This window comes from Salmo salar, chromosome ssa11 (assembly GCF_905237065.1).
Source record: "Salmo salar chromosome ssa11, Ssal_v3.1, whole genome shotgun sequence".
NCBI classification, from domain to species: Eukaryota; Metazoa; Chordata; class Actinopteri; order Salmoniformes; family Salmonidae; genus Salmo; species Salmo salar.
In genome coordinates this window covers 72,547,636-72,571,230 of record NC_059452.1, presented here as the reverse complement: position 1 = coordinate 72,571,230, position 23,595 = coordinate 72,547,636, and the positions used below count along the sequence as shown (strand labels likewise).

The 23,595-nt window shown below is 41.9% G+C and overlaps 2 protein-coding genes across 5 annotated transcripts; both read right to left on the bottom strand.

Moving 5' to 3' along the window:
- Positions 1 to 1,787: 1,787 nt before the first annotated feature.
- On the bottom strand, positions 1,788 to 7,550 carry LOC106563039 (homeobox protein orthopedia B). Of its 4 annotated transcripts, none has more exons than XM_014128251.2 (3): positions 7,402 to 7,550; positions 6,383 to 6,810; positions 1,788 to 3,321 (listed from the first exon to the last, which is right to left on the bottom strand). In XM_014128251.2, exons 1-3 carry the CDS (start codon positions 7,436 to 7,438, stop codon positions 2,794 to 2,796), a joined length of 993 nt encoding a protein of 330 aa, XP_013983726.1. In that variant the 5' UTR covers positions 7,439 to 7,550; the 3' UTR covers positions 1,788 to 2,793. The 4 variants fall into 4 exon arrangements, with proteins under 4 accessions (XP_013983726.1, XP_013983723.1, XP_013983727.1 ...); XM_014128248.2 differs by having other exon boundaries at positions 7,363 to 7,549; XM_014128252.2 differs by having other exon boundaries at positions 6,404 to 6,810; positions 7,402 to 7,549.
- A 4,694-nt stretch (positions 7,551 to 12,244) lies between these two features.
- On the bottom strand, positions 12,245 to 22,831 carry LOC106563040 (tubulin-specific chaperone A). The gene is made up of 4 exons (XM_014128253.2): positions 22,597 to 22,831; positions 18,159 to 18,285; positions 14,687 to 14,773; positions 12,245 to 13,737 (listed from the first exon to the last, which is right to left on the bottom strand). The coding sequence occupies exons 1-4, from the start codon at positions 22,647 to 22,649 to the stop codon at positions 13,657 to 13,659; spliced, it is 348 nt and encodes a 115-aa protein (XP_013983728.1). The 5' UTR covers positions 22,650 to 22,831; the 3' UTR covers positions 12,245 to 13,656.
- Between the last annotated feature and the right edge of the window lie 764 nt (positions 22,832 to 23,595).

The window sequence follows — 23,595 nt, the reverse complement described above, 5'->3', positions numbered from 1 at the left end:
ATGAGGATGATGATGATGAGGATGATGAGGATGATGATGAGGATGAGCATGATGATGATGAGGATGATGATGATGAGGATGATGAGGATGAGCATGATGATGATGATGAGGATGATGATGAGGATGAGGAGGATGATGATGAGGCTGATGTTGAGGATGAGCATGATGATGATGAGGATGATGTTGAGGATGAGCATGATGATGATGAGGATGATGATGATGAGGATGATGAGGATGATGATGAGGATGAGCATGATGATGATGAGGATGATGATGATGAGGATGATGAGGATGAGCATGATGATGATGATGAGGATGATGATGAGGATGAGGAGGATGATGATGAGGCTGATGTTGAGGATGAGCATGATGAGGATGAAGATGATGATGATGATGAGAATGATGAGAATGATTTAAGATGAACTCATTTGGCAGTGGTGGATGGAAATTCAATAGTGGATTTACCAAGGGCTGGTTTCAATCCACATCATGGAAGTAATGCAGACCTTCCACGAAACTTCTGCGATATGGATTGAATCCCGCCCCAAAGTCTCTCATATGGAGACATCCCACTGCACCAAAACTGGTTGAATCAACGTTGTTTCCACGTAAAAAAATAAATAAAATGCAACGTGATGACGTTGAATCAAAGTGGAAACCTGATTGGATTTGAAAAAAAGTCATAAATGTAAGGTATTTTCGTATTTTTTTTCACCCAACTTTTAACCAAAACCCAATGACACTGATGTCTGTGCCCAGTGGTATAATACTGTATGTCCGCTCTCTAGATATTCCCATGCTCCCAAGATCCAACCATAGGCACAGTATACTGTCATACGAACAGAAGGTCACATAGATCAATGGCTCCAAAACACACACACACACACACACACACACACACACACACACACACACACACACACACACACACACACACACACACACACACACACACAGACACAGGGGATCAAATAGGTGTAGAGTTGAGTAGCTCGCTCCCCTATTTGATGTGCTGCTAGTGGCGGTGTAAATGATGCAGCTGTACACAACGTGTTAGTGCTTGTCCCCGTTTTGTTGGGGAGATTATCCGTATGGACGTGCGTTGATGCAGGCGAGATTGCTCCAAGTCTGGGCTTGATGAATGAATCCGTGATATACATTGACATGACAAAACAAAATATAGGCCTGTACAATCAACGTTAACAGCGCTGTAGAAGTCTATCAATCAACTCTAAGGTCAAACCCGTCATCGGGGCGAGGCGGGAAGAGACGGGAGGGCTCGTGGCTGGTGTCGCATTTACGTGACATATTTGGTTGGATAGGATGTCATTCGATTCTGCAAAAAACCCTTGTTGTTTTGAAAGAGGTGCGCTACTAAACACGTATTTATGTTATAGAAATTGATTTTGCGTCTACAAATACCAAGATATCAATTCTCCATTGCTTTGAGCTTTCATATCCATAACACACCCACATCTTTGTCCACTCGCTTTGCTTGAGTCTGGGGGTGGAATTCCATCAGTAGCCTACGTTGGTGAAATATCAGTAGCAATACATATTAGGACGGATATAGTTTAATTACAGCTCGTTGTTAGATAGAGTTTGATGTTTTGATAATCGGTTTTCCTGTTTATTACACCGTATATCACCAGAGACCGTGGACTGCGCCTGCGTCCCCGTGATTCATTTCAGAGATGTCCAAATAAACATTAGGTCACACTATTTGATCGATTTCTACAGGCTGGACGCATGCGTTACGTTCAAGAAAAGGAGGTTGCTTCGTGATGTGACATATTGAAAATGATTTTTATTTGTTCATTTACAGTCAATTGATATAAACATGTCCATGAAAGGAAATGGTTTGTTCAGTATAAGATCAAACATTTAAGAAATTCAGATTTGATAATAAGCACATACAATAATTTAGATTAGAACATATCACAAACTGACCAAATGGGAACGAACAAGTCAAGAATGCTTCCTCTACACAAAACATCCTATATAACAGATTATATTCAAGTCGATTTTCTTGTCTTATTTATGGTGTTTCCGTAAATTTGCCTTGGCCAGCACATGCAGTCAAGTTCGTTTCCATGTTGCGTGATTCCTTTGAGATGATCACGTGTCTCCCTCTTTTCCGTTTTATTAATCTTTTGACGCTTTACACACACAAAAAAAACTTCCAAGTGTGATATCTGCACGTGCACGGCGCATGCCCGTGGCCCATCATGGTCGGTCGCATGCTGTGCAGCAGATGATAATAAAAATGAGCTTTCTTGTTTTGTTTTTTACAGTTTTTATACCCCTCGACCATCGGCCTGTGGAAACTGTTAGAAACTCCAGTGGCAAATTGCAGTGGTCTACTATTTTGTTAGAAAGGAAGGAAACGAAAACGAGGTGTTATATATATATATATATATATATATATATATATATATTTAAAAAAAAGTATAAATAAATAAATAAATACATTGATAAGTAAATAAATAAATATAGCCTTTATAAATGTAAAATAAATAAAGTTGTCATCAATACATGCACATCATAAATTAATAACATAAACATTTACCCATTTATCCACCTTCAAATTGTTTGGTTTCAGTATTAGTTTGGCAACAAAACTGGGGAATAGGGCTGTTATTTTCCTGTTGCTTTTTTGCTTGGAGACATTCACATCCTTGCCCAGCTGTATTTGGCTGGATGGGTTCAACAACAAAACAAAAAATTATAGAAGAAGACGAAGTCAAAACAAAAACGCGTAAAACGTGGCCGTTGGATTAGTGGTGGTTACTACTAAGTGAAACTCATGGATACTGTGTGCTCCAGCGCTTTGCGCCGCAGGGAGGCGATGCTCGTCCCTCTCCAGACGTCATTTTCTGGGGAGCTACACAGCTGGGGCGAGCCCGTCACGTTGGTGGGACCGGACAAGGAGGCAGGGACCATCCCAGGGAACGGGTTCTGGTAGAGGTGAGACTGGAGCCCGGATCCGTTCGACGACATGTTGGATAGCCCCATGGAGTTGGGCGGCGGACCGGACAGGCTACACTGGGACAGGGACTGTGCCATGGCATGCTGGTGCTGGCGACCCAGGGCTGGAGGGAGCTGCAGCTGAGAGACGCCTGGCATCCCTGCCGTAGCCCATCGTGTGTCGTTGGCGTGGAAGGAGCATAGGCTGTCGCCCATGGCCGCGGCGGCGGCAGCGGCAGAGTTGAACTGGCTGTGCAGGCCGTGGTGGGTGGGCAGCAGCGTCCCCGGGTTGCGAAAGACGTTCGTGGTCTTCTTGCGCTTCTTCCACTTGGCACGTCGGTTCTGGAACCAAACCTGGAGTAGAGAGAGAGAGAGAGAGAGAGAGAGAGAGAGAGAGAGAGAGAGAGAGAGAGAGAGAGAGAGAGAGAGAGAGAGAGAGAGAGAGAGAGAGAGAGAGAGAGAGAGAGAGAGAGAGAGAGAGAGAGAGAGAGAGAGAGAGAGAGAGAGAGAGAGAGAGAGAGAGAGAGAGAGAGAGAGAGAGAGAGAGAGAGAGAGAGAGAGAGAGAGAGAGAGATGGGTTAGCATCTGGCTACAGTGTAATCATTTTGAGACACAATGAATAGGCCTACTGTACATTTCTGTATATGCTCACTTTTACTCACGGGAAAGCGTTTTAAGTTCTTAAGCAGGTAGCACATAACTCAGATATGGCCATTACAAATCTTTCTATCAGGGGAAATCCCTGGATAACACTATACATGATATAACTGATTAAATGATATGCCATAAACGAAGGTTTTGATAGCTTCTATGTCATTACGCCAAATCCATTTCAGTAAATCGTCTGTGGCATGCCTACATTAGTGCATAACCGAAACACCTCTAGGTGTCATAAAATAAAAATGGCTATGTCAGAAAACACAAATTCATTTCCATGAAGCCTAAACCAATACGCCTATGGGGGAGGTGGGCATCTCAGCTGAAAATATGTTATTGCAACTATTATTATAGACCATTATTTTGTTATGAATTTAAAATATCCGAAACCAGTTTGTTATTTCGATGATTAGTAGCTCTATTTATTTGATATATCATCACATATTCTGCTTTAACCAATTTGATGCATAACATGGATATTAACACTGACTATTGGCCTACACAAAACAACAATAACATCAGTATTTCGGAAGTAAATGCGTTATAAAGGCGTTATAAATGGATCACCAGTGTTTATTCCGCGGGTCCTTGGGAGAGACTTTCTAGGCCTATATAGATCTCATATATGACTATAGTAACCCGGCTATCGCCGATGATTAATGTGAAGATTTGGTTGAGAAACTGGGCCGTTGTATTAAGAGGCCAATCTCTCCCCCAGAGTAGCCAGCCGTGAAATCCAGCCTCAAATGCATTACACTTCAAATCCAAAAAAAAAAAAAAAAATGCTATTTCTCATTCCGTTTAAAAGACAGAGTAGACTTTCAGCGAGTCCGCCATTAAGACGTGGAACTCTGACAGGCCCATTCCACAAGAGAACAGCGCGAGCTGCGTGCGCCTCCTCATTCGAAACATCCCAGATCTATTTTTACCCGCTGGTTCAGAAGTGTTATTATCATTGGTGATGGGCTTTATAAAGGAATCATCATTTCGCTAATTGTTACTTTATGTAAATCAACTATTCAAAACCGAATTGATCCGTGCAATAATGATGATTACCACCGTTATTGTTTCACATGTGAACGACTCGTCTGCATTTTTCATTGCTGGTTAATAAGCCCCCATTGTAATAAATAATTCTGAAATTGGTGGATAATAATGGATTTGGTTTTATTGCACTATCACCCTGAGAATGGCTACTTGGTAATGAACGACAATGCATCAGACAATGACCAAAGACAACTGCAATGTCGCGCTGTTCTTGAATTCATCCTGTGTGCTATTTTGGCGAGCTATGGAATGTAACGGGAAATAAAATAAAGTAATTACATTTTAATTGAGTTTAATTGTGAGGGTATAATAAAGCAATATCATTTCATTTTCATCTCGCATGAGAACGCATGAATATGCCAATTCCAATCGGAAAATGACACGAAACGTTATTAGATTTTAAGAACCAATTTTGTTCCCAAGTAAAGTGCCTCTTGTTTTTATCTGGCCAACTCCAAGTGGCTTATTCCATAGGCCTACATGTTTTGTTTTTTTTACCATGTGTAATATCTTAAATTAAGTCACATTTTGCCATGTAAAATGCTATATCTATTTTGATACAATGAGTAGGGCATACATGAAAAAAATACACTCATATTTATACTAAAATATAGTCTACATACAATTCTTATTTTCGTGAATAATTTTTCATTTATTTTCATGAATTATCGGCAAATACCTAGGCCTACATTGGATGTCCTTAATTTTTCCACGTGTAGCCCACAATCTGTGATTGCCAGATATTATGAACAGACCTACGTACCCTCATGAAATGTAAATTATATCCAAATCAATGTATTAATGCAACTTTGATTATAGGCTAATTAAAAGCTGTTTTAATTTCTATTTTTATTTCCCTCCGTTTGTTTCTGAAAAATGTTATCTCTTAAAATCGTAGTTTTCTCATTTCTGTCTTGAATGACATATTTGTGGGACAAATGTATTGTATGAATCAAAGAAATGCATCTGCGAATGGACCTGGCGCGTTCGTTTCTGCACCATGGACAGCCCGCGCGCCCAAAGCAGTTTTGTCAGGGAGGGATTTTACCTTCTAGCCTATTTAGCATTTTCTAATACTTTGAACAGAAACAAAACCCTCACAAAATACAATCGTGGATCAGATGTATGATATTATTATTTTTGATACAAGGAAATAAAAAAAAATGGTTGCCTCGAGGAAGATGAAAATACACAAGGCGTGGCTAATTATTCTCCGCTGTCGTTTTGGTTCGATGGGAATAAAAGGGCAAATGTTTTAGATTATTATACATTTCTACTGAGCTATTTCTCACACAGTATCAAAGTATATATTATTGTACTTCCTTCTATAGGCTACACTTTATATTCTTTAGATGCCGGCTACTTATGTTATATTGGCACTTATGTGAGAACAGCTGTGAGTAGGATATTTTCCTCCTGTTAATTTAGACTATAATGTAGGTTTACTTTGCAATTAGCCGCTGTGCCTAGCTACAAAGATCAAATATTGTTATTGTGTAGGTCCTACATGAAGTGAAATAATAATAGCCATTGACTATTCATATTTAGGCCTACGTTCTCTTGTTTGGTTAAAAGGGATAATACATACGCCCACACATTTCATTACATATTTGTATGCAATATTAGTACACTACTCTTACAGCTGTATTATTCTTGCTTCTAAATCATTTTCTATGAGACACACATTTCCCAACCCGTATCACAAACAAACCTGCACGCGAGATTCCGTTACCTGCACGCGAGATTCCGTTAGGCCGATCCGTAGGGCCAGTTCCTCCCTCATGAAGATGTCTGGGTAGTGCGTTTTGGCGAAGCTGCGCTCCAGTTCGTTAAGTTGGGCCGGGGTGAACCGGGTCCGGTGGCGCTTCTGTTTCTGACTCTGACTCTGACTTCCTCCGGATTGGCTGGAGTTATTCTGCTGCTGCTTGTCCTGTTGCTCTTTGCTGTTGACCTGCATGCCGGAAGGGTTGGATCCTCCGTTGTTGATATCGTCTCCAGGGAGCATGGTAGCCCCCTCCACGGTGTCTGGCCCCGGGGCTAGCTCACTGGAGTGGCCGGGGTCAGATCCCACTCCACCTCCTAGTCTGCACTTCAGAGCCTCCCTGTGACCCAGTAGCTCCGCCGCGGCATCCTTCATCCCTGGATAGACACAACACCCGGTCAGAATTTAAAGGCAATGTCACAATTATTTTTGCATAATGCAAAAGCCTACCCTGTGTTAAAGGAAAAAAATTATATAATTTATAAGATATTTCCTGAAAATACATTGTTTAGTTAGGCTATTGCAAGTGACACTTCTACGAATGTGTCAAAGTCTGGCAAGAGAGGAATACAGGTTATAGTTTGCCAATGCATGCAAAGAGTTGGTTGAACATTTTGTTATTTTACAAAATTATATTTTCTAAAAACATGGTGAAAACATCGAAGTGGACATTGTAGTATGGATACAACCGGAGACTAAATGCCATTCAAACAAGCACACAACTAGCATACACCGAATAATCGCCTCCTTAATTCCATTCCATCACGTCAATAATTTAGAAAACGGTTAAATCAAATTACGCAGTAATATAATAATAATAATAATTACTTTTCCATTGAATTAGCTCACTTAAATGATATTAAGATAAAATAAGAAACAAATTGTCAATTCTCTCTGCTTGATTTAGATTAGAAGTGTCTCCAGCTTACAGTAGAGTTGAAGACCGGAGTTTGGCGATGATAACTCACCGAGGCGAGCATCCAGGAGGTCGGCGTGCGAAAGCATTGCGCACCGCTCCAGGGCGAAATGCTATTCCAAAAAAAATCTCTATGACTTTAACCTATTTAAAAAATATATATAGACTAAATGAAAGCAAATTCGGTTTGTGGTTAAAAAAGAAGGTTCCTTGCATTATAATGTCCTTTAGAGAAACGGGGAGGCGCCTAACAACCGAATGAACCCATGAGCTTCTTCAAAGGAAAGCCAATCAGATTTGAAGCTCGAGATATGACAGACACCTCGAGAACCCTGAGCAGCCAGCCACGCCAATTTCCCAAATCCAGCAACATTCACAAGTTCATTTCTTCTAATTTCTGTAATTGGCTTTGATTTCAACTCCAAATTATATCCAATAAAATCACATGATTTAATATTGAGACGCTGGATCAGTGCACTATTTGTTTAATTGCGCGTGCTGTTTCTGCCTTCCTCTATAGTATATGGGCCAGGTTTCAACAACGACCGATTTAGCCACGTTAAAACAGCCTCTGTGGCTACATAAACATCGTTTCTGGTGTGTGAATGACACAACATATTTCCTACACAAACGAATGCCTCAAATTAGATTAAGCATACATAGCCCGAGTATGAAAGCATTGAGTGTGCATTTTACACTACATCTTAATACCAATTTAAGGTCAGGTTTATGTCATGTGAGTCTGTTGAAAGTGGGTCAATGGTTTTTTGTTTTAATAGCATAGCACGGCCCTTTCTCCGTTTTTATTTTATTGTAAACGGCCGTGGATATTTTTACTTTCACCAGACATTTTCGACTTCTTATATCCAATGTGTCCTAGTCAGTCCTGCCTATTGGACACGAAGTGAACCTCTGCTAATGCCTCTGATTCCTCAGTCAGCCAACAAAGTTTAGAATAGCGATATATTTCTAACCAGAGTAATTTTCCACATCATTAGGCTTTTATGTAATTAGTGCCAAATCTATAAGCTTTTTATTACGATTATTAGAGTAAAATCAGTATAAATTAGAGGTGATTTAGTACTGTTGAGGCTCGACTGTCACGCAGGGAGGGACTTATTGTAAATGATATGTGAGCAAATTAAGTGCATAATTCGGCGGAAAGTGGAAACTGATCTGTGGCTGAACATGAGCTGGGAATGTTTCCTTTTGATAGAGGAGAGAGCAGATCTCCGCTGAAGGCGTGGGTCGCAAACTGTCGTACTAGAACAGACACACACGAACACAAAATCATGTTCTAAACACTTTGCAGTTGGCCAATTACTTTTCACGGTATTGATTTTTAATCTGCCCAAATTAAGCGTATTCATTTTAGTCAGACAAAGCAGGTATAAAAAGGTCTGTAATGCAGTCTGTAAATAAACCGCCATTATACCAATTAGCACTAGCTTCTTGTCACACACCACGTTTTCTAAATATATAAGGGTCACAAAAGACTCCAACAGGCTCCACACAGATGTTGGAACGTTTTGTGAAAGCTAGTTCATTTGTTCTATAGTGAATGGTGCCTTTTTGGAAGTAACACAAAGGAAGCGTCCGAGCGTAAACTTGGGGCACTTTGGGGTCCTCTCCCAACCCATCCCGGGTTGAATTAGCTCGGCTCATCTTTTATCTAGTGGCAATCTGGTGTCACGACCGACCGGGGAGCACCAGACAATCTCGGACACACCGGGGTCACAGCAATCCCTTATGCGCCACGCAACCGCAGGGTAACTATCTACCGCTCGTCCTGAAAATTAGAAAAAGGTGGATTAAATTGGGAAACAATTATCTGTTCTTCTTCTTTTTCACATCCGTAATGTGGATTAAAGCGCCAGAGCAGAGAATGTGTGCGTTATTCAAGATGTCCGGGTTTGTGTTGTCCTTTCCCTATTTCTATTCGAAGAGCATATTAACTGTATTTGCCGTATGCCTATTCAGCATCAATTATCCTAATAATATGATTTAATATGTTACCAGTTTACCTGTGTCCGTTTAGGCAGTCTTGGATTGTGCGCTGAAACCATAACGATAATTTAAAATCATTACTTTGTTTGGTGTTCGCCACTCCGTCAGAACGGCACCATTGCGTGTGATTGATTGCGCGCTTATTTTTACGACTTTTCGATAGCTCACCGCTTTTATGGCTGTACAACAAAAGTGAATGACTCATTTCCGCGCGCCATCTCATATTTAACCCGGGAAAACGCCAAGAGGCAGACGCAGTGGCGTGGCGCTCCAAGAATGCATTAAACTGCACTTTTATTGATATCATGTAGGCTACAAAATACACATTTAGGCTATATGAAAAGGTGTCTTTGTGTCGAAAGTGACCCTGTATTAAATTCCTTTCTACAGTGCTGCAAATGGCCAACGTTGGACTTTTCATGGCGGATGGAGTTGTTTTCCCCTAATAAATAGGTTTCAGATTGTTGACCAGAGACAAAGAAAGACAATAGCTAGGCTGAAAACACATTGGCTCCCTCTAATACAATTTATTCAGCTAGTTTACCTCGTACAATACCTATAGATTGAATCTCTGTAAGCCAATACCTGCCCCCAGAACTAAGCACAGGGATTTCAAGCTTTATTTGCGAAACGTGGAGTAAAACAAAGCATTTTATCAAATTCATTTGTGGGAAGAAATGTAACCATTTCCCGCTGCAACAAAAGGTCCTCTTTTCAGTAGGTTTACACCCGTGAAATTTTGCAAATAGCCTACACTGTATTACCATAGGCCTAACCCTTTCTGAATATAATAATAGCCATATGCTAATAATAATAATAATAATAATCACAATAACAATAGCCTAATAATAATAATAAAAACGGAACAAAACGGAACAAAATTAATGGTTTCTCTCCAATAGGCCTATATATGCTATTGTTTATTGTTAGCATGTTAGTACATTTTATAGAAAAAAAATCACGAGTTAATCATACAGAAACATCTTTGTTTGAAAACATTGAAATCAAAAAATCGAAAGCACATTATAGTACACAAGAAAAAACGCCGTAAATATAATACAAATAATAATAATAATTGTTACTATTATTATTATTATCACTTTGTTTATTTTTTCGTATTAGGAACATCGAGGTTATGAACACTTTGAGGCCTATTTCTCCAACGAAATTGTAACCTATAATTTACACAAAGTGTGTGTGTGTGTTTGTGTGTGTGTCAGACGAAGGTCCTCGTTTCACTGAATTGAAAAGGCTGTAATTAAGGTAAACAACGAGGAGCAAAGCAGAGTGGCTTCTCTCCTGGCTGAGATCCCCATAACAACATCAATCTTATCCAGCACAGAAATAAAAATAGACAAACAAACAAATTCGCCACCTGCAAGTTAATGCGGCGCATCTGAGTGGAAAGTAGACATTTTCACGCGCTCTGGAGATGAGGAGTGACTTTTAATAAAACCACAAGAAAAACAAATGTAATTCTATACGCAGAACTGGAGCTGTAGATTTCCAGGGCACCTCTCTCTTTTCAACAGGGGCCTTGGGCATTCGCTCGCGCATCGGGAGTTGCATGCTAGAGACACCGCGTGCTGCCTTTTGCCCGTCATCACCGCCTGCCCTTCATTCTCCCGCGTGCATTGTCGTCTCGGGCCACGGTGCAGAGAGATAACACGGAGGATGATTTTTGTTGACTCTTTTTCTTCTTCTCCTCCTCCTCTTCTTCTCCCAGGTCTGCGGGTGAATCTAAGTCATCAGGCGTCTGTATTCACTCAATTAGAGAATTCTAAAGAGAAAATCGATCTTCCATCTGCAGAAATGCCAGTTTAACAAATTATATTCTTGTTTCGTGCAGGTGATTTGGTGACAGTCGGGGGATTAGAAGTAATAAGTTGTTGTGTTTGAGCTCTGGGGAGGAGAGAGGAGCGAGGAAATAGAGAGGCGCGGTGCGCGCAAGGGCTCCATCCATCAGGTGCATCGCCTTGCCGCATCCTTCAGCAGGTTGACGTTTATTGTTATGAGTCTTGTCCTGGAGGCAGAACTGAGCGATTTCCCTTACATTCAAGAAAACAAAAATGTGCTTTTTGGTCTTGATTTAAGGTTACACTTTTAGAAAAAAAGGTTCTGGATAGAACCAAAAAGGGTTATATTGCTTGCTTCATTTATGGCGCCCCTAAAGGTTCTATATATAACCCTTCTGTAGGGGGTTCTTCTTCACTGAACTAAAATTGGTTCCATATAGGGTTCTATATGGAACCAATTTCGTTTCTATATAGAACCTTAAAGGGTGCCATATATGAACAAAGCATAGAACCCTTGTTGGTCCTTTCAGAACATGTTTTCTTGGAGTATAGGGTTAGGCATATACGGTTAGCAGGTTAGGGTAAAGGTTAGGTTTAGGCTTTTTTATGACTTTGTGGCTGTGCCAGGTAATGGCCACTCTGTAAGCTGCCTCCAGAACAAGACTCATGACAAAAAAACGCTAACACGCGTCCTTCGCCCACATATCCAGGTAGCGCCTGCGGCCCGCCACCGCATCTCATGGTTCAATTAGCGCCGCTGCCCTATGCGAGGACTCGATTAGACCGTGAGTCATCCGAAAGAAATATAATTATGGTTCCAAATAAAATAATCAGCATTGAAGAGCGATTTCCTTAACGAGATGGATAGGCTGGATGTCACGGAAAGGCGCGCGTCTCATTAGGGCGATAATGAGACTTCGGGGCGATCCCGATAATTATCGAAATCTGTAAAATAAGGATCAAGCCAACCCTTAATGTCTGCCCAGTCAGGTTTTTTTTGTCTTGTGTTATTAGACTGGCATTCATGTGTCTTGGATGCCTTAACCCCGAAAGAGTCTGAACTTATTCGGAGAGAAATAATAGGCCATGAGATTTGTTTGAACATTTAATCAATCATATTACTCATATCCAATGTTATTAACAGGCTTAATTTGAGCACAACCTAATACATGTTTTGTCGGCTATAAAAACATATATAGCCTACATTGAACATCTTCAAGCATAGTTTAGTTTACCTTTAGGATAATAGTATTTATATAATCCATAGGTGTTTCGTCTATTTGGTTGGCCTATGGAAACATTTTATGGTCCAGTAAAAATAAACTATTTGGACAATTTCATAGTGGAACATAAAAACTATATATGTTAACCCAAATAAAATATTTAATAATATTTTTAACATGTCTACACTTGTGGACCAAAATAAGAAGTGACTTGATGCCCAACAACTACGCTCACTGGTCATTCGGCAAACAGTCTATGCCTATATGAGAAACACTCTTTTCAAGCCGCTTCGAGACAGCTACGACCGGAAGTGATTTTTTTCCGTAGCAGGTTAGATCTTACCCAACAGGTTAAAAATAATTAGATCGAGGTTAGGAAAAGGTTTACCGAAAATCACCTTCTGGTCGTAGCTGTATCGTAGTGGCTGAAAATAGTGTGTACAAGTGTACCCCATGCTTATACAGTGGATGTGACAGGCTATGCCCAGTTGGTGATGGCAGTGCTGATGATGTCACTAGGCCGCATGGATGTTATTGACCAGCGGAGGTTGGTGTCCTGATTCTAACCTCTATGAACAGGCATCATGCCAAAACGGTCCGTGCTGTCTGGGATCCTTGGGCCACCATTGAAGATGAAATTGAACATGGTTTAGGGTTACAATAACACACGGTTTAAAGTAAGGGGTTAGGGTTTAGGGTAGGGACATCCCAAGGCTCCCAGATAGCACTAACCATGTCAAAAACACTGCTAAATGTCTCTCTCCATCCAACCCCACACAGACAATAGGATGGATGTTAAATAATAACGGTTTAGCTAGCTCTCCTCTTGTTAGGTAATTTGGTTTTTTAATTATGTTCACTGTTGACATCTTGCTTCTTATGAGAGAATACATACATACTAATTATTGTATCAGTTATCATAAAGCACAATATATACTCAAATCAACAAATTGAGAAACACTTCTAAAATCACTTGATGCAAGACGCTAAAGTACAATAGCTTGAATATGAGATAAACAACACAATTAGGCTTCATTTGCAGCTGTATGGTAGAAGCCAAGCAAACCCCCATGGTAAGAACAGAAAGAAGTGTTCATTTGATGCTTGTGTGAGTGTGCACTCCGGAGAAGGATGTCAAGATCAGACGACGTCGTTCTCAAAATGTAGAAATCATTTATTTATTTTTTTAAAGAGCGCTGAACGATTCTGTTTGTCTACGATTCCAAACAAGCCCAGACGAACGGAATGGACATCTAAGCGACGCATTAGAGAGTGAGAACATCATCCTTCAAGCTTCACTGAATCCAATACGGTCCTGGCCTCTTTGTACTCCTCTGCTTCAGCCAAGTCCTCTTCCGTTTCCTGAAAAACACACACAGCACATACAGGATATCAATACTAACCCCATCACACACACAACTTTAAAAATGACTAACCCATCAAATAGCATAACACCAAATCTCACTTACAGTCCACAATCAAACCATAGTTAACCTAGCCATGAAAAGTCCACAGTCCATTCACGTGGCTATTCACCAAATGATCATACAAAACCTGTTTTTCTAACATGTCCCTAACATAGTCCATTTAAATAAAATGTACATTAACGATCTGCATACGTTGATTCCACAGTGTAACATTTCTAGTCAGTGCAGAAGAGTGTGTGTGGGTGGATGTGTGGGTCACATCTGTGCTAATCGAGTGCTGCTGGGTTCCTATGGTGGCCCACCGCAGTGACAGAACTGCTAATGAACTGTAATGAGTGTGTGTGCGTGCGTGCGGGAAGGGGTTGAGGTTGGTGAGAGGGGATTTTGGTGTGAGGCGGAGAGGGACAAGTCGCTGTCACGTCTCCCCACCCTCCCTCAGAGGAGTCATCTGTGATTTCCTCTCCCTTCCGCCTCTTCCTGCATGTGTGTCTCACCGAGGCCACGGCTGCCTGACTCCTGCTCTCTGCTAATTGTGAGGACCCTGAGACATGCATGTGTGTGTGGAAGAAGGGTGTATGTTCCTCTCTCTGGCTTCTTAGATCTGTCAGGATCGACGACACCACAGACAGTCACACGCACCTGCATGATGAGAGTGTCACTGAGAACCACACACACCACATGGAAGTCCAAAACACTAAACATCTGGATAAACCTGCAGCAACCAAGACAAAGGAGGATTGGCTCCACCTCCAGAGTCTGGTTCCTCTTAACATTTCTTCCTTCCGAACAGAGTCCATCTTGGTCACTGTTGCCCTAGGATTGCTTCCATGTGATTTTATGATTTTTAACCCCCCCCCCGGAAGAAAAAACGGAGCTGTTCTTACTAGTATCTGGGACAGGTCAGCGTGTGCTATGGTCAGACGCCTGTGACAGTCTGGAATCATCATCTTGGACTCCTGTAGCACCTCCAACTGGAACCCAGAGACAACACATACTACTCGTCAGCACCATCATCTACACCATTTGGAAGCATATCAGTTGTGTGTGTTAGTTTTTCGTCAATGGGTCCTCCAAGCGGAAGAACCATAGTACAAGAAAGGTTTACAAACACTGCTTTAGAACGTAATGTATTAAAAAAGGTTGAAAAACAACGCGTTACAGCTTCAGCAGCACCACTGCGTCGTTCCTGGCAATAGGCAATGTCTTGGTTTAGTATCCCACATACGCTGTGTTAAGGTTAACATCCCACAACAAGCTCTCTGCCTGTGTGACATTTTTTATTGAGTTATTGATCGGGCAGGGAGTTGGGCAGCAACAGGGGTCCTCGCCTCGCTCTGCCTCCGGCACACCTGGGTGAGTGGAGAAGACTAAAGCAGAGAGGTAGCAGCACGGTGATCAGGCATGGAGAGGTATTACTACGCCCAGGGCAGGTAGCACTACGGTGATCAGGCATGGAGAGGTATTGCTACGCCTGTGGGGAAGCGGAGTTAGAGCCTGAGGTTCAGGCAGAACTGAATCTCTCAACAGGCAAAGCGAATGGGGAATTCCCCTGACTGGCATCCTAAAAAGCACAGAGGAGTCAGACACACTTCTAAGAAACTCCAGTGGTGAGGTGGAGAGACACACTGGCAGTGACACACACACGGTGAAGTGGTAGAGTGGTCATGGTGCCCGCCCAATACCAGTGCAGTGGAATGATCCCATCAGCAGTAGCAGGATAAAGACTACACTTAGAGGCCTATTGATTCTATTACAGTGAAAACCTCTAATCCGTCCATTCATCCTGCCCTCCAACCTGACGATCTCCTACTATAATCCATCTGCTCTCCCAGTCCCACCACTAACCTACACCAGATGACTGACAGACAGACAGACAGACAGACAGACAGACAGACAGACAGACAGACAGACAGACAGACAGACAGACAGACAGACAGACAGACCGACAGACCGACAGACAGACAGACAGACAGACAGACAGACAGACAGACAGACAGACAGACAGACAGACAGACAGACAGACAGACAGACAGACAGACAGACAGACAGACAGACAGACAGACAGACAGACAGACAGACAGACAGACAGACAGACAGACAGACAGACAGACAGACAGACAGACAGACAGACAGACAGACAGACAGACAGACAGACAGACAGACAGACAGACCGACCGACCGACAGACCGACAGACCGACAGACCGACCGACCGACCGACCGACCGAAGGGTTGCCAGAAGAAAGCCCTTTCAGACCCCAAGACACAGACGCAATCGCTTGGAGTTTGCCAAACGTCATTTAAATTATGACTGGAAGAACGTGCTCTGGTCAGATGAGACCAAAATGTAACGTTTTGGTCAGATACAGCATCTGCATGTTTGGCGTCAAAACAGAGATGCATACAAGGAGAGGCACCTCATACACACGGTGAAATATGGTGGTGGGTCAGTGATGTTTTGGGGCTGTTTTAATTCCAGAGGTCCAGAGGCACTGGTTAAGATTGACGGCATAATGAATTCCACCAAGTATCAGGCAATTTTGGCTGACAATCTGGTTGTCTCTGCCAGAAGGCTGGGACTTGGTCGTAGATGGACTTTCCAACAAGACAATGACCCAAAACATACCTCAAGATCCACACAGAAATGGTTCTGTGACAACAAAATCAGTGTTCTGCCATGGCCATCTCAGTCGCCGGACCTCAATCCAATCGAAAACCTGTGGGCTGAGTGGAAGAGTGCAGTTGATAAGCGCAAACCCAAGAATGTGAAGGATCTTGAAAGGATCTGCATAGAGGAATGGTCCAAAATCCCTCCAAATGTGTTCCTTAACCTTGTCAAACATTACAGGAAAAGACTCCATGCTGTTATCCCTGCCAGAGGTGGTTGCACTAAGTACTAAATGAGGAGTGCCAATAATTATGAAACCTTGATTTTGGTGAAATGTATTTTGTATTAAATAATTGAATGATTTTGGTTGGTTCCATTGAAACATTAATAAAGTACAGTATTTCTCACATGTTGGTATTTTGAGTTTCTCTCTATAATTATATTGTTTATATTTTTTTAAGTATTGTTTGTGCATTGCCATTCAGGGGTGCGAGTAATTTTGGAGCCCACTATATATATATATATATATATATATATATATATATATATATCCTATTCCCACATGGCTCTGGTCAAAAGTAGTGCACACTATATAAGGAATAGGATGCCATTTGGGACGCACACCTAGACCTAAAGCTCCCTCAACGTTCTAAAACGATTCACACCAAATGAACAAACCTAACAATGGGTCGAACCAGAGAACTTGTAATTCTGCGGCGGGGAAAACACAGACGGCTGAAAAAGCGGCGTTTATTTGACTTTGATTTCAGACATACACGAGCTACCTAATGTGCATACCGCAAGAGTAGAACCAGTTGTCCACTGGGCATGAAATCGTTGCAGATAATCCTCTCCACAAGGTGTAAAATCCCTAGAATAGCTGAGATGAAAACAAAGGTTATGAGGTAGGGCACACAGGGGACACAAGTCACCCTCGGTCTTTATCTTCTAACAGCCTCTCATCCCTCACTCATTCTACACTAAGCAGGGAAAATAAAGGAGGGAGCGAGGAAGAGGGAGGGAGCAGACGAGGATTTGGGCCAGCGATCTCCTAGCGGCTGTAAATTACCAGCATGTGTCAGTAATTATCAAACTCATCCAAAGTTACATAACGTCATTAAATCAGAAAATGACTAAATCACTAACGGACCCCCCCCCAAGCCTAATTCTTCATAATGATACTACACTGACCTCATTACAGTGAATGTAGGGCTACTGGCATCATCTGTTCTCTACTGTACTATACTTCTCTTTTACAATGGGCGTGTTAAAGCACATTACAACGCTTCTATACATTTAGCCACGAAGGTGACAAAGAAAATGTTGATGAGGAAAAACACAACAGGTCATTTAGAATGCCAAATAAAACGTTACTAAAAGCGCACGCCTCGTCGGAGGACAAGATTATTTGTATGCATTACTTCATCAGGCCGACTCTTTCCTGTGTAGTAGCAACATTGTATTATCTTGTGTAATAACATAAATGGCTCCAAATCGATGAATACGCAATCACAAATCAATTGCTAAATCATAATGAACTTAATACAACGTTGTTAATATAGTATGACATATATATATATAGTATAACTACACAGCTTTAAAAGTAACTTAATGTAAAGTGTTTGTATGTGTAGGCCTATGTAAAGCATGTTTTTACAACTTAATATAAAGTGTTTGTATGTCTAGGCCTATGTAAAGCATGTTTTTACAACTTCATGTAGGCTATTTATTCTGCTGAGTTGTCACCGACCTGTTTCTTGATGACATACTTGGCCTCTGAGTCGGCCTCTTCGTCGCAGGCCTCTGCTTTCAGTCGTTCAATCTTCTCCTCCTGCTGCCTGGTCTCCTTGACGTACATGACCTTCTCCTTCACCAGCCTGGGGAGACAATAACAGACAAGACACAGCAAAGCGTAGTTACAAACATACAAAAACAAATCAACACACTGGGGAGCCAGGCCCAGCCAATCAGAATGAGTCGTCCCCCCCACACAAAAGGGCTTTATTACAGACAGAAATACTCCTCAGTTTCATCAGCTGTCTGGGTGACTGGTCTCAGATGATGGTAACACATGGTCTGCGGTTGTGAGGCTGGTTGGACGCACTGCCAAATTCTCTAAAAACATTTTATAGTATCCTTTTATTGTCCCCATCACAAGGTGCACCTGTGTAATGATCATGCTGTTTAATCAGCTTCTTGATATTCCACACCTGTCAGGTGGATGGATTATCTTGGCAATGGAGAAATGCTCAATAACATTCTGACCACAAGGCTCGCGCTCGTCAACGAGCGTCCGCGTAGCCAGGAGCTAAAATAGAACTTGGTTCGATTTGTGATGCTTGACGCACTACACGTCCCATCTCCTCATTGGTTTTTAGGAGCATATACCCACGTGGGAGATTGAAAGATGAACTGAGGTCCACACTCCAGTCCAGTTGGTGGTGGTAATGCACCTCAAAGTTGGTTGCCAACCGCCATATAAATTCCAAAGAAGATTACTACAAACAAACCCGGTTTACCCTTTTATCTGTGGATTAATTGTTGGAGTAGAGGACCTTGTGCATTTCCGGTAAAATAACAACCCAATGTTTATATCCCAGGACAAATTAGCCAGCAACAGCAAGCTAGCTAGCTAAATTGCCATAAATGTTTAATGCTTTTCGACCCGTCCCCAAATTAATACAGTTGGTTCAGAGTTTGTAGTTTGTTTTGATATCTCAACCTGCGTGTCCTGATCACGTCTGCTGTGGGTGGACTTTTTTTAATTTATTTTTTAAAATCAACATTAGCGCGATGACGTTGAAAACACAGAAAAAACAAACACCTAAAACACAAAAGCTGTACAAACTCAGGCCCCAAGATGTCAAAGAGGAATGAGGAAGGGTTCTCATTCAACTTACCACCAGGTAAAGTAATGGTAAAACAAACAACAACAAAAATCGTCCTGATCGATTTGTCCCGTTGTTTCCAGATGTGTACAGCGTTGGTGTCATGTAACAATGCCGTCTGTGTGTTGGTTATCTGTGGATCTACTACAGTACAGCGCCTTGCCTTCCTCCTCTGCCTGATCACCACGCTCTCCATTTAACTGCCACTTCTGGCAGGACACACACTCTACTGGCCCTTTCTACGATTAATTGATCATCAATTTAGTCCCTAATTTGGACCAAGTCATGTGGTAAATGGACCACTTTTCCTTGATTGTTAGTGAAAATGGGTTTGAGTACATTGATACATTTTGATTATTTATCAATTACGGGCCAAATGGAACTAAATCTATTAAATAAATTCAGATCCTGATTGGCATAATGGAGTTTGAAAATATCACTATTGATAATGATTCCTGACTAATAGTCTTTTTCCGGCTGCAGCTTTGCTTGTCGGGATGACGACGCCGAATTCATTTTTCATAAAATCAGCTGTGTGCGTTGGTTCGTGTGTGTGAGTGATCCTTCATTAATCAGGCACATTACCCAGAAACACCCTCTCCCTCAGTGTTGCCCGTGGCGCCTTGCTTAGCCGAGGAAGCCAACGGCACTCTGTCATATTTTATGTCAATTACCGCTCATTTTAATACGTTTCCATCAAGACGCTGTTTAAACGGGCGGCATATGCAACAACGAACAGCAGAGGAGCGCTCCTCCTCTCCTCTTTTCCTCTCCTCTCGCTCAGGCTTTACACGGTAAGGACGTCACCTCTGAGGTTATTTAGAGGGAAAGAAGGCAGCAACAAGAGAGAGGGGAAGAGAGGAAGGAAAAGAAAGGGGGAATGAAATGATTTGAATAAAACTGAAGGACAGTCTAATAACTAAATGTCCACCCCCACCCCTTCAATCCTCCTCTTCCTCTCATCCAGTCCCGATGTTCATTTCTTATTTCTCTCCGGCAGGGTCTTGGAAACGCTGGCTGTGTGTGTGTGTGTGTGTGTGTGTGTGTGTGTGTGTGTGTGTGTGTGTGTGTGTGTGTGTGTGTGTGTGTGTGTGTGTGTGTGTGAATGAGGGGTGGGGTCGTCGTGGCTGGTTTTAAATAGACCTGCCACCCTGGACATAATGGAAAAGGCATCTCTCTGGAAAATAAGGAAAAAAAGGGAATTAGAGCTCCGACACACATTCGGCCGCCTCCTCCTCCTCCTCCTCCTCCTCCTCCTCCTCCTCCTCCTCCTCCGGCAGCACTGCATTTTTGAGCACCGGCCTAGCTCTATGCCAAGGCCCGAATGACAAAGCCAAATTACTGTTGTCATTTTATTAAGGGCATCCGCCTCGCTAGGGCAGAGAGGAGGCACTGACTGGAATGTACAACGCCACAAAGCCAATGGAACAGGCCTTACTGGGAGAGAGCGGACAAGGAGCTGCTAGGCTTTTAATAACACATGAGGAATGAGAGAGGGGGAGAAAGAGAGAGTGAGAATGAAAGAGAGGGAGGGGGACATGAGAGAAAGAGGGAAAGACAGAAGGACATAGTCAGGTACAGAATTACACGAGAAACCGACAAAAAGAGAGAAAAGGCAGTCTGTTCCACCTGACCTTGAACAGAGGCTGCAGGTTCCAATACCAAGGTCATGCTAGAGGCCACAGGTGCTGAACGGGTAATGGATCTCTCCTTACTTAATTTGCCTCAGTGAAATATTCCATTCCTAGGACAGCCGACGATGAAGTCAACCTATTCCGAATGGGGCCGCATGGGAAGGAATGAGAATAGAGACGTTTTAGAATGGAAATGAAGCCATTCTAGAATGGAGATGCGTTTGAACCAACTTGATAAACACCACCTCTCATTACACCGGCGGGCCTACAGTTTCCCCACTGCATCAGACACCCTCTCTGTGACGTCACCCTCTGAGGGAGAAGTCTCAGCCGCCAGCGCCATTACCCACAATCATCAGGGAGCCCGTTAGTAATGTGACCCTAATCAAAACACAATCGATAGCACATTTACACAAAGGGCCACGGAGGGAGCGAACCTGGAGGTGATGAGAGAGGGAGAGAGCAAAAAAATAAAAAACTCTCCATGCTTAGGCCGACTATTCTATTTATGGATATATATATATGGAGGATGTCCAGTGTCGTGATGGAATCTCTCGATGAATAGAAGCTCTTGAAAAGCTTTCAGGAGAACATGTATTAAAATATGACATTCTTGTTCTGTCATTCAGATAAAAGATTAGGCTGCATCAGGAAAAAAGGGGACAATGTAATTAATGGTATGATTAGTGAATTAGATCTAATCGTGACTACTTTTGTGTGTTCAATAAAATAAATAACAGATTGTGGTCAGATGTTGGACTGTAGCAACGGAATGCCCTGTCAGGGAAAACATCAGTCATTTGCAGCCAGGGCCTAATTGTGCAACTCTAAGCTAAAACTGATTGCCTTGTCAACAAAAAAAGAACCTGGCTCAGATGAGAATGAGCTTGCAGAAAATCAGCTGCAGTGCATCAAATGCCTGCATTTAGGCTTATGTTTACAACTGCACAGTCACTGACCATAAATAGGCCTTTAGCCTACATTCACTTGAAAAGTTAGCTAACAAAGCCTGGTCTATTGGCTCTGATGAGTGCATTGCTCGCACCTTGGACCGAGATAACAAGAGAAAACTGCGTATTGCGCACCTTCCAAGAGAATGTCAAAGTAGATTTTTTTGTTGTTTTATTCACAACGAGGCCTGAGCAAGATTTACATAGAAAATAATAAGATACATAAAAAAAATAAAAAGTAGGACAACAGTACATGAGGGGTTGTCATAACATCAGATTTGCATCCTTAATAATTGTCGAGAAGAGAATGCAAACGTATGTTGCATGCTAGCCTGTATGCTAGCCGCTTACCGTTATAGGCAACATAACAGGGATGACTTGCTAACGTGACACGCGTACTTACTATTAAGTTAAAACATTGTATAAAAAGGCGAAAATGTCATTCAACAACATACAATGTATATTTAAATATGTTATGAAGTACAGGTTCTTATGTCCTTGCTACTGCCTTATTTTGATTGACAATGCATGCACCTCCCTAAAGCACCGGTGTATAGTTAAATCTATAGCGGCGAAGTGTTCTCGACGCACAGCCTGACTTCTGTCTCGACCCGTAGGTATCCGCGGCCTTGTGGGTGTAGCATGTTAGTCAGTTAGCAAGCTAACTAGCTAGCCTGCTATCTTTTAAGATTATATTACTTAAAAACTGCACTTACCGCTTAACAACGCCAGTCTTGATTTTAATCTGTCGTATTCTTGGATCTGCCATGTTAACTGATATTCTTAAACGACACAATAAAGTACTAGTTTACTGAAACACTGTGAAACGGTTGCTATCCAACACAGCACAACAATATCGCTCATGAGATCCTGGGCATGCGCACTGTGTACCGTGTGTGTGCTGTACATGTGTTGAGGCTGAGCATTTCAGCATCATGGACAGCGATTTTTAAAAACCCATCTATATAACGTTTGTATGGAGATGCAATAGCGAAACCTTATGCTGCTGAATTATTATGCATTGCGCATGGGTTGCTTCCATGTTGCTCCATGAGCTTTGTTCAAAGGCATTTTGTCTAAGTCCATGTTGTGATGTAATGTTTATATGTGTAATGTAAATTATTGTAAAAACGAATTCGCCTGAACTATATAGGTTCTAGATTCTACTGCCTAGATTTTCAAAGACCTCAGTCTGAGAACCTTACCTCGGATTCATCACTGTGGATAATAAGTCAAGTACATGTATTTGTCTGCGCAGCTAGTTGATTAGTTGGGGCATAAACAAATGGCCGTGTATCTTCCAAAACAGCCCATTAGATTCCATTTGAATCTCTGTGTCCTCGTCTGGTATTGATCTGTGTTATCCATGAAAAATCATTTAATTTCATAGCATTCTTCAAGGTCCCCTTGACTTGCATCACAAATGCAAGCACGTCAGCAAATCTTGTATCATAGCCTCTATACAGTCGCAATGTGTGCGTTTTCCGTTTAAGATCTATAGGCCACACATTTCAAACTTATATCCAATTGAATAGCTGCATTGTCTCTATTTTACCAACAGCAGCCACTAGTTCTACCGTAACGTCTATTACAAAGAATGAATTCTCTAAACCCTTCGATGCAATCTGTTATCGTAATGTATGTTCTGCTATTTTTTTTTATTGTTTAACAGTTGCAGAGAAGTCACTCAAATATTCCCTACATGTTTTAACCTA